Source organism: Ursus arctos, unplaced genomic scaffold (genome assembly GCF_023065955.2).
Source record: "Ursus arctos isolate Adak ecotype North America unplaced genomic scaffold, UrsArc2.0 scaffold_12, whole genome shotgun sequence".
NCBI lineage: Eukaryota > Metazoa > Chordata > Mammalia > Carnivora > Ursidae > Ursus > Ursus arctos.
Genome location: NW_026622786.1, coordinates 53,075,742 through 53,087,923, shown reverse-complemented (window position 1 = coordinate 53,087,923; position 12,182 = coordinate 53,075,742). Strand labels below are relative to the sequence as shown.

The 12,182-nt window shown below is 38.8% G+C and overlaps 1 protein-coding gene across 2 annotated transcripts in view; it reads left to right on the top strand.

Moving 5' to 3' along the window:
- Positions 1-12,182, top strand: part of RAVER2 (ribonucleoprotein, PTB binding 2) — a 91,221-nt gene that overhangs the window by 30,446 nt on the left and 48,593 nt on the right. For both annotated transcript variants that reach the window (XR_008958811.1, XM_026497435.4), the window contains exon 5: positions 7,941-8,067. Coding sequence is in view for 1 of the 2 variants with exons in the window: in XM_026497435.4 (XP_026353220.2) it covers positions 7,941-8,067 (127 nt within the window). In the remaining variant the exon portion in view is untranslated. The remainder of the gene's footprint in view (positions 1-7,940; positions 8,068-12,182) is intronic.

Sequence of the window (12,182 nt, the reverse complement as noted above, 5' to 3'; positions counted from 1 at the left end):
TGAGATCACAAACTGAGCCAAAACCAAGAGTCAGATGCTTAACCGACTGAGTCACCCAGGCAACCCCGTGTCCCCATTTTTTACTTCCTTTTCTCTTCAGTAACGGTCATTCCACAGATATGTACTTGGCACCCACTACATTCTAGGCACTGTTAGAGATGTTTATGAGTCCTCGATGAACAAAATGGACAAAGATCCCTGCTCTCTTGGAAGAAGAGCTGCGTCTCCTCCTGCCAGTGCTGGGGCTCATGACCACGTCCGCCATCTTCAAGGATCTCGATCCTTACCTTTCTGCTTACTGTCTTTCGTTGCTCCACTAGCTCCATCCCATCTGCTTATAAACATGCTCAGATCCTTTCCTTTAAAAATGCTCTCTACATACTGGCTTTTATATTACTCTTCCTTCACCACGGGAGATTCTTGAACAGTTAGGCTCCACTTGCTCTCATCATTTCTTCATTTCCGTCTCAGCCGGATGCGGTGTGGTTTCTGCCTCCGCTATTCGAGTGAACCTGTTCTCATTAAGATTAATCGAGATTTCTGAGTATTCAGTTGAATAGGTGCTCTTCAGTCATTTGCTGCTTGGCCGCTTTAAGAGTCTCAACTCGGGACGCCTGGGTGGCTTAGTTGGTTAAGTGGTTGCCTTCGGCTCAGGTCATGATCCCAGGGTTCTGGGATCAAGTCCCACATGGGGCTCCCTGCTCAGCAGGGAGCCTGCTTCTCCCTCTGCCTGCCGCTCTCTCTCTGTCAAATAAATAAAATCTTAAATATATATATATATACATATATATATATATTTATATTCCCCACTGTCTTGAATTCTACTCCACCATTCTTCTTCTGCTTAACCATTCCTTCCCCTTCTTCATTTTCCCTAAGGGCTCGTAATCAATAGACATGTGTGTTGGACTTTCTTATCATCCTCTTACTCCAGCAGCCCGGGTTATGGCCTATCAGGAACGACTTGCAAGCACATATTTTTGAGCCAGTTTGCCCTCAGCACAAAATCTGTATTTCCAAATGGCCATTAAGCAGCCCACCTTCATGTTATATAAGTAGTTCAGTTCCAACATTTCCAAAAGAAAACTGGCTTTTCTCTGGAACTTACTTTTCTCTGTTCTGTGACGTTGGACCGGACTTGCTGAGTTTCTAATTCTGAATCCAATCACCTGCTTCTGCACCAGGGCACTGTGTTCCCTTGGAGAAGAACAAACACCTAGGCGGCTAGATGCCACTGCACGTGTGTGACACACGTGTGCAGTTCTGTGTTCTGTATACGGCACCCGTTCACCCAAACTCAAGTGATCTGAACCAGCAACTCAGTTAATCGTGATGGGTTTCCCTCACCTGCTCCCCAAATCTAGATGTGAAATATTAGCAAATCCTTTCAAGTGCACATCCTAACATCTCTTCCCCCACCTTAAGGCTTGCTGGCATCTTTGTTACTTGACTCAGGATCTCCTCTTTTCTCACCTAGATGATGAAAAGACTCGCCTGTGTAGTCACCGCTGTACTTCATCTTCCACACTCAAGAGTGATCTTTTCCATCCTCAGATCAGATTGTGTCGTCCAGCTGCTTAATATTCTTTAATGCTGCATAAGTTCACCTGCCCTTGCCCTTCATGATTTAATACAGTGATCATGAGAAACCTTAAATGGTTCCCGATCTTAAAAGTAATGCATTTGCATTGATGCTTTCTACAGATTCTTGGTACATATCCTTTATCAAGTTTTCTGAGACTTAAAAAAAATCAGGTAATGAAATTTATCAAAGTATTTCTGTAACTGTTGAGATAATCATGTGATTTCTTCCTAAATTCATTAATGTGCTGAATCACACTAATAGATTTCCTAATGTTAAACCATCCTTCTGTTAAAAACTCTAATTGGTAATTGATAACATCTTTTCCAACGCATTGTTTATTTGACTGGATAATCTTTTATTTTGTTATGTGCTCGTGTGCTCATAAGTGAAAAATGCTTAAAATCTTTTGTATCATTTATTTTGGAATCAAGGGACTATTGACCTCATTAAAATTTAGCTATTTTTTTTTGCCTTCTCCCCCTTTTCTTTCTATTACATGGATCAGCTCATATAAAATAGGGCTTGCCTGTTCTTCGAAAGTTTGAGAAGTCTCATCCAGAAATCATGTAGACCTAGTCCTGGAGCCTCGTACAGGGGGAAATCATTGATTACCACTGAAGTTTCTTCTACAGATATTTAGATATTTTAGTTTTATTTTTCTCTCTGTGGTACGTCGGCATTTGATTATATTCCATAGATTCATCCACTTTGTCTACATTTTCAAATTTATTGGCACATAGTCATTTATTAATATTTTTAAAATTTGTTCTGTCTTCGTGCTCCTGAAGTCCTGGGATCAAACCCTGCACCAGGCTCCCTGCTCAGCTGGGAGCCTACCTCTCCCTCTGCCCTTCCCCCCACTTGTGTTCTCTCTCTTGCTCGCTCTCAAATAAATAAAATCTTGAAAAAAAAATTGTTCTGTTTACTGTTCTCATTTTCACTGTGTATTTATTTGCATTCTCTTTTTTCTCTTTGATCATTTGATCAGTTCCTTTTTAGAGAGAGAGAGAACGAGAGCGCACATGAGTAGGGGGAAGCAGAAGGAGAGGGAGAGAGAGAATCTCAAGCAGACTCCACACTGAGCACAGAGCCTGAAGCGGGGCTGTATCGATCTCAACACCCAGAGATCATGACCTGAGCTGAAATCAAGAGCTGACACTTAACCAACTGGGCCACCCAGTCACCCTTTGATCAGTCTTACAAAAGATTTCCCTGCTTTGTCTTTTTGAAGAAACATCTTTTGTTCTGTTCATTATTTTTCTTTTGCTTATTTCTGTCCTTTTTAAATTTTAATTCCAGTATATATAACATGCAGTGTTTTATTAGTTTCAGGTGTATAATGTAGTGATTCAACAATTCTATACATTACTCAGGGCTCCTCATGATAAGTGTGCTCTTAATCCCCTTCACCTATTTCATCCATCCCCCCACCTCCCTCCCCTCTGGGAACCATCTGTTTGTTCTCCATAGTGAAGAGTCTGTTTCTTAGATTGTCTCTTTTTTTTCTTTGTTAGTTTGTTTCACAAATTCCACATAAGAATGAAATCATAGGGTATTTCTCTTTCTCTGATCTATTTCACCTAGCATTATACTCTTTAGATCCATTCATGTTGTTGCAAATGGCAAGATTTCAATCTTTTTTTTGGCTGAGTAATATTTGTGTGTGTGTGTGTGTGTCCGTCCTTTTCTTCAGTCATCTATCAGTGGACACTTGGGTGCATCCATATCCTGGCTGTTGTAAATAATGCTTCAGTAAACATAGGGGTGCATGTATCTTTTCAAATTAGTGTTTTTGTATTCTTTGAGTAAATACCCAGTAGAAGAATTACTAGATCATACGGTAATACTATTTTTAATTTCTTGAGGAACCTCCATACTGTTTTCCACAGTGTCTCCCTTATCTTTATAATATCCTTGTTTTTTTTTTTTTTTCTTCCTTGGGTTTACTCTTTCTCCACTGTCTTTATTGATATTAATACTTAGCACTTTTGTTTTCAATCTGTATTGTCTATATTGTTTTCTGATTAATGTATTTAAATCAAGTTTCTTTTTAACTAATGCTATATCTTAAATTTTATTTGGGCTTTTTAAGTTTTTCTTTTAATTCTAGTTAACATACAATGTTATACTAATTTTAGGTGTACAATATAGTGATTCAACCACTCTATATATGTGTCATAAATTTTAGATTATAAATGTTTCAAATTGTTCTATGATTTCCTTTTAAATTTGAAGCTTAATTACTTTTGTTTTCATTTTTCAGTTTATATCCACTTAGGAATTTTAAAAAACCATTCTTCTTTTTTTTTTTTTTTAAAGATTTTATTTATTTATTCGACAGAGATAGAGACAGCCAGCGAAAGAGGGAACACAAGCAGGGGGAGCTTAACTGCTGTGCCACCCAGGCGCCCCTAAAAAACCATTCTTCTGACATAGATTTGTAATTTATTGCATTGTGGTCAGAGAACCTGGTCTCTAATGTTGATTTGGGGGAGGGGATATTGTGGCTGCGTTTTGTTTTGGTGTGTGGTTACTTTCTGTGAATGTGCCGTGTATGCTCAAAAACAATCCAAACTCTATGTTTGTGGTTTACAAAGTTAAATGTGCATATATGTATGTATAAATATTAGTTTGAGCTTATTAATTGTGACTCAAACTTTCCATATCTTTCCTTATTTTTTGTCTGTTTGCTCTGTCAGTGTCCGAGAGGAATGTATTAGAAGTTATGTACAATTGTTGGGTTTTCTTTTTCTCCTTACTCTGTTAGTTGTTTCTCCATAGGTAGGTAGCGGTGTTATTAATTATTAGGCACACATTTGTTTGCAGTCACATTGATGATTTTACCCCTCTACGTGTGTTTCTGATGTTAGAGTTGCCACTTCAACTTTCTTTTAGTTTATGTTTACTATCCCTTTATTACCAACTTTTTTGTACATTTTTTATTTTAGGTATGTGTCTTTGGGCTAACATGTTGCTCTAAAAACATGTTTTAAAAAAATCAAATTAGGGGCACCTGGGTGGCACAGCGGTTAAGCGTCTGCCTTCGGCTCAGGGTGTGATCCCGGCGTTACGGGATCGAGCCCCACGTCAGGCTCCTCCGCTATGAGCCTGCTTCTTCCTCTCCCACTCCCCCTGCTTGTGTTCCCTCTCTCGCTGGCTGTCTCTCTCTGTCAAATAAATAAATAAAATCTTTAAAAAAAAATCAAATTAAGGAATCTGTCTTTAATTGGTACATTTAGACTACTTAAATATGTAGTGATGATTCTTATATCATGTTTTCTTTTAACTATTTTCTCATATTTTCATTTTCTATCTGTTGGATAAATAAGAATTTTCTTCGAGTGTGGGTTGTCCTGGGGAGTAGGTGGGAGTAGGTAAGCATCTCTGGGGCAGGAAAAAGGAAACCCCTTCAGACAGCAAACTCAAATGTGCCTTCCTTAATGTCACCCCTTTACAAGTGAAAATTAAATAGAATTCTGCATTTTCCACCTGAGATGGCAGTTTGAGAACTGAGCCGGGCGAGCGCACGCCACCATTGCAGCAGTGATGTGCTCGATAGCTAAAGGCTGACAAAGTTGTACTGACTGACAGTTGGATTCTCGGCTGGTCCATTTCATACAGATTCTTCTCTAGAAAGGCAAGCAGCTGTGTTCTGTGTCTTCTACATCTTGGTACCCCCCGGCATCAATCATACTCTTTTACACTAGACACCAAATGTTTGTTAAATGAGGTTTTTAAATTATCTGAGGCCCCTAAGATCAGGAAGCAATCAGAGGGTTGAGATTCTGTGGATGACAAAAACAAAACAAAACAGAACAAAAAAACAAAAACAAAAACAAAACAAAACCGTAGAAAGATAACTACTAAAAAAAAAAAAAAAAAAGGAAAAAAATTTCTTCTTCACATTTGAGAATAATATGTTCTGTCTTTATCCTATTGGTGATTGCCCCTAACTTATTTACACCCCTAGATTTATCAGTATCCCTTTCTTCCCACTTAATTCAATCTTCTCTCCATCCTACTTCCTCCTTCCTTAGCCAGCCTACCACCTACTGGTGTCTACATTTTAATTTTAGGATTGCCTACAGTATTGTTTTCCCCCGTGGTGCTGAGTTTGGTATGCAGCAGTGAAATTAACCATGCTATCACATACTTTTATTTGCACATATCATATAATATTGTCTTGCATTTACTGCACCTCATGTCTCATTTTCAGAGAAGGTATTAATGTGGTAAAAACTTTTGGGAATTTGTGTAGTTGGGAGTATTTTTATTTCACATATTTAAATAATAGCTGAACATAAAAATATTAAAAATGTGGACTCCAAGTTCTTCCTTTGGCATTTTGAAAATACTAATTTGTTGCCTTCTTAAATCCATTGTTGATGCTATGAGGGAGAAGATGGTATTAATTCATTTCTTGTTCCTTTGGAAATACATTCCTTCTCACTGGAAGCTTCTAGCATTTTTTCTTTGGCTTCGATGTTCTTAAGTTTCAAACCCAAAAACCTGACTGTGTTTTTTCCTCATACATCATCTTTGGAACACCGTAACCCCTTTCATTCCATGTTAATTTTTCTTTAATAATGAGAAATTCTCAGCCATTATTTCTTCCAAGATCCCCTTCTTTTTTCTTCTCCTTCAGGGACTCCTACTTTATACAAGTTGACACTTCCAGCCTCTTTATTGCCTTGCTTTTTCTCTTTTGCGTGTGTTTCTTATTTCCGCGTTTTGTTTTGTTTTATTTGCATTTTCCCTTCTTTATCCTTTGCCTATGTCTTCTCAGAGCTTTCGTTTGAACTGATCTTTCAAGTCCCTGTTTGAGCCACACATATTCTTTTATTTATCTGTTCAAGCACAGGATAGAGGGTAATAATGCTCCGTATGAGTTTCTTCAGTTTCCTTGTGTATAGACTGGTGATAATAGTACCAATCCCGTAGAGTTGTAGTGGAGGACGGCATGACACAATCCATGTAAAGTGCGTAGAATGTGCCAAGTATGCAGTGAGGGTTGCTTTTTTCATTTTTTTTTTAACATTTATGTTTTTCATACCCAGTATTTCTAATTAGTTATTCCTTGATTCACATTACTAATAAAAAAATGTTAAGGGTGTCTATTCCGTCTATTACTCTGTAGTGTTGTTATTTCCTATCCATTAATTCTGGCTCGTCTCTTACGAGTGGTTCAATTTGTTTCTTATAATTTTTAGTGACTACATTCCCCAGATGTCTAGCTGTGTTCTGTGAATACGTATGTCCCTGGGAGGGTTTCAGTTTCCTCGTATGTGAGTGTTTAGAGATCGAGGGAGTAGAGACAGACAGGCGAGAGCGAAAGCCTATTCATTTTAGCTAGCTAGCCGATGAAGAGCTAGGACCGAGAACCTCTCCTCTCCTGTCTGTGCTTGACCACAGCGCTTTTCCCATCCCAACCAGGCAACCCTGCACCTTGGAGACACTCTTAATTCAGTGCTCCTGTGGCCGTCACTAGATTGATGCTGCTGATTGCCCTCCTTGTGCTGGCCAGGAAAGCCCTCATTACAGTTGCACAAGTAAAACGCCCTTCCCCAAACTGGCTGCAGACCCACACTCTCTCCTGCTCCCTGTGGGTGTCTCTACCTCCGCATCGAGACCCGCTGCCTTCTATCTCTCCGGAGAGTTCTTACAGATTTGGGGTCCGATTCTCAGATCTTTCACCCTGTCCCTCTCATTTTCACAGTATCTGGGTTTAGAGAGGGATCCCACTCGTATTGTCAGTTCTCCATTTTTTCATAACTAGAAGTTTATAGTATTTTATAACCATGTATTAATATTCTCATCTATCAGGTTGGTTTTTGAAACTGCAAAGAGTTTCATATTTTTAGGAAGCTACCTAATCACATGTATGTGAGTCCAATTCGGCTTTGTCTCAGAAGATTAAGTTAGTGAAGACTTTGATTATAAGAAAATCAACGTGGCAACCCACGTTATGCTTTAGATAAACATTATAGTAAGACTCTTCTATAGCATAAAGTATTCATACCGTGTCAACAAATTATCTCCCCATTAATAAATTCAGATTCCCTTGGCATTTTTCTACTTGTATGAAAGAGATTTATCTTACTAAATTGTTATTCCTCTTAAAACCAACTTGTATTTCATGGAGACATTTTATGAGGATTTCAGTACCTGCTGTATAGTAGAGTAAACATTAGAATTGGGAATTGTGGAATATACACAGAAATGTGTCATGTGAAGCAATTTGCATTTATCATAAAAAAAGATCAGAGGAGTGAGAACTTCTGGAAGAAAGCCTTTAAAATTTCATCTTTTGTACTTATCCTCGTTCTAATGTTTCCTATTTCTATATTTATTAAAGATGCACAGTAATCGAAAAGGCTTACTTCCAGAGCCAAATCCCGTACAAATTATGAAAGGTTTAAGCAATCCCGCCATGTTACAAGTCCTTCTACAGCCCCAGCTCTGTGGGCGAGCTGTTAAACCAGGTAAGACATGGGTACCGATTAAATGTAGAATGTTGGCATGAAGTCAATTTGTGCTGTTTTGCATGAAAAACACATTTAAATTAGTCCAAAAATATTTTTCTAGGACTCGTCAATGAATTTTAATTAAATGAACTGAGCTGATAATGTTTCACTATTTTTGGTAGGTACGGTCTGTTTGTGTGTTTCCTAATTTCCTTTTAGTAAATGTTAAATATTAAAACCAGTTTAGCTCCTAGTTGACAGGAATTTAAAGACCGGATGATTAACACACTGTGTTGTTATGGATTGTGTCAACAAAGATGATGATACCTTTCCATGTAATATTTTAGCAAAATTACTTCATTCAAAAGTGTTAAAGGTATGTTTCCTCTTTCCTCTTACTTTTTCTGTTGAAAAGTTGTTTCACTCTGTAGAAAATGACAAAAATATTATGGAAATCTTTATAATATTGGTGTATACTAAGTACCTATATAGTATTCTTCCTCTGGTAAGAGCTCTTTTTTTTTTTTTAAGGATTTTTATTTATTTATCTGACAGAGATAGAGACAGCCAGTGAGAGAGGGAACACAGGCAGGGGGAGTGGGAGAGGAAGAAGCAGGCTCATAGCAGAGGAGCCTGATGCGGGGCTCGATCCGATAATGCTGGGATCATGCCCTGAGCTGAAGGCAGACGCTTAACCGCTGTGCCACCCAGGCGCCCCAGAGCTCATCTTTTGAAATGTACAACTATACATGCATAAAATGTATATTTTAGCATTATGAAGAAGTGAATTTTTATATTCAACACTGAAGTTTAGAATAAAAAATGTTTAAATATACTTACTGTCTCAACGCCAACTGGCCTAACACCAACTAGTAGACTGCAGTTTGGTTCTAGGACTAACTACCCAGGGTTAGCACAGACCCCACAAGTTAAGGGCATAGTCACCAACAGGTCTGTTCCTACCTACTTCACACACCAGCTGCAAGCTCAGGGGGTCCCCAAACCACCTGTATTTCTGACCAACTGGCCACAAATTTGGGGGTTCCTCCAACCACTTCAGGTTTGATGATTTGCTAGAACAACTCCTAGAACTTAGGAAAGCACTGTACTTATGATTATAGTTTTATTATAAAGGCTACAACTCAGAAACGGCCAAGTGAAGATACTCTTACGGCGAGGTCTAGGAGCGCCCTGAATGCGGAGCTTTCACGCTCTTTTCCCTTGGAACCAGAGCACATTACCCTCCCAGCACGTCTGTGTATTCACCAACCAGGGACATCCACTGAATTCAATTTGGCATCCCGAGTTTTATTGGAGTTTCATTAGGTAGGCCTGATCGGCTGTTAGAGAACTGAACCTCCAGCTTCCTTTCTCTCCCTGGACATCAGGAGGGCTGGCTGATACCACATGACCCAAGGCCCCAGCCCTCTAATCACATGGTTGGTGCTTCTGGCGTTGACCAGCCCCTTGTAAGGGCCCACCTTGAGTCACTCCTATCACTCGGAAAATTCTAAGAACTGGGGACAAAGACCAGTTAAATTTTTTATTATACAACAATATTCATAGTAAGTATGTCCTATAATCATCAATTATTTGTGTGTAAGAAGCAGCGTTAAAGGTTTTCTGGCTCAGACTATTATGTAATCAGGTATCTTTCCTACAGTTTTAATGGTATAGAGATATGTTTTTATGCCTTGACCACTCAATGCAGAAAAGGCTCATTATTTCCCAAGGCAACCTATTCCCTAGTTGGACAAATTTAACAATGAGGTTTTTTTTTTCCTATATTGGATGGTAAACCCTATAATTTTAGTTACTTTTTCTAGTTCTTCCTCTGAAGAAATACAGAATAAGTCTATTGCTTTTTCCATAAGAAAAGACTTCTAATAGGGGGCGCCTGGGTGGCACAGCGGTTAAGCGTCTGCCTTCGGCTCAGGGCGTGATCCCGGCGTTACGGGATCGAGCCCCACATCAGGCTCCTCCGCTATGAGCCTGCTTCTTCCTCTCCCACTCCCCCTGCTTGTGTTCCCTCTCTCGCTGGCTGTCTCTCTCTCTGTCGAATAAATAAATGAAATCTTTAAAAAAAAAAGAAAAGACTTCTAATAATATTTGAAGACCACTGTCATGAAACCTTGGTCACTTTTTTTGTTTTCCCTGTCTTCTATTCTCCAAGTCAGTGGTCTTTTTGAAATTTATTTATTTTTTGACTATGCATCGCTGTCAGTAAATTTTGAGCAGAGCTCCAATATATACACTGTACGCATCCATTATATGTCAGTTATATAGATGCACCCTTGTTAACCCATATATTAGGAAATGATAAAGCTCAATATTTTTATTTAAAGATGAAAGTAAATATGAACAAGAGTTCTAGTATTTTTGTCTACACCTCATAAACTTCTTCGGAGATTACAGCTCTGTATTTGACTTTCCACAACGTGTCCTAAGAAGTGCTCTCTAGTTTCCCCAACTAGCTGTGCTCTTGTAGATATTAGCCTAGGTTTTCTGGGTTGTCCAGAAATATGGTGTACACAGACATGAGCATATCCTGTGAATGGGTTTTGATCACAGAATGCAGTGAGATTTCTGTCCTATGATCATTATATTTCTGTTAATGCAATCCGAGATTGTATTAGTGTTTAAAGGAAGTATATCTTGCTCTTGGGTCTTTTAGAAAGTATAGGCCACACCTAGGCTCTCTGCAGTAACTCCTCTCCGGTATTGCTTTTTGTCTTTTCTCTTCAGCTAAGAACGTATATTCTCTACTCTGCCTTTGTACTTAGATTGATGTGTGCCACAGAGATTATGCTTATTTTAGTGCAAGTTTCACAATTTTTTTTTTTTAATTTTACTGTTTGAGAGAGGGAGAGAGAGCATGAGCAGGGTGAGGGGCAGAGGGAGAAGCAGACACCAAGCTGAGCAGAGAGCCCGATGCAGGACTCGATCCTAGGACCCCGGGATCACGACCTGAGCCGAAGGCAGACACAACTGACTGAGCCACCCAGGCGCCCCTAGTTTCACAATTTTAAATAAGATGTTCTACTCATACGCTGATGGAGAAGTTACTTCACCAAGTATGGCTTTTTGTTTGTGTGGGCGGCAAGGGAGGGGGATGAAATCTACCTCGCTCGAACACGTGCAAAGCATCTGGAGGTTGTATGGAACGTTTCTTGGTGTTCAGGAAAGATAAGAGCTTCTTATTAACCCATAAGTTCCATCTGTCTTTCCTTCACTATGTCCTTTATATCGTCACTCTATCCCTTACTATACTTTGAGCTCCTCACAGAGGGCTGTGAGGAAGCTACGAATTGTAATTCCTTATGTTTATATTAAATGTAGTGCATGTAATATGCTTATATTTGTACCCTTGTTTTATTTTTCACATAACTCACACACGTTTACTTGGAGTTCGTCTCTCCCACTAGAATGTAAGTTCCGTAATTGTGAAGATTTACGTCTTCTTCATCTCATGTACCTAAGACAACACTGTTATTTATAATGAAAGGGACTTAAGTATTTGTTTACAGATGAGTCCCCTTCCTCTACATCTCTGTTCCACAACTCGCACATACCTGGTTACTCACATGCGGTCTGGTCTGTAAATTCCTGACTACTCTTGTCTGCCTTTCCTGTCTCATCTGTACGCTTCCGTCAGATTGACTTTCCTCCCAGGCCCAATTTGGTTATGTTACTCTGACCGTACCGATCTTTTCTCTTCAATCCAGACCTTCTAACCACCTTAAAAAATACAGTGTAGATATTCTAGGCTTCTTTCTTTATATATGTGTGTGTGTCCATTTTAAATTTTAAATAGTGCGCAATTTGTTGTAGTCTAAATTATATTTTTAACAGCTTTATTGAGGCATAATTGCCTTTAATTGGCACATATTTAGGGTGTAAAAAATAAGTTTTGACATGTATAAAATCATAAGTATATGTAAATTTTGACATATGTATATACCCATATGTATATCACCATAATCAAAATAATGAACATATTTATTACTCTCAAAAGTTTCCTTCTGGCCTTTTGTAATCTCTCTCTCCCCCATCCCCAGGAAACTACTGATTTCATTTCTGTCACTATGGCTTGTATTTTCTAGAAATTTCTATAAATGGAATCACACAGTATG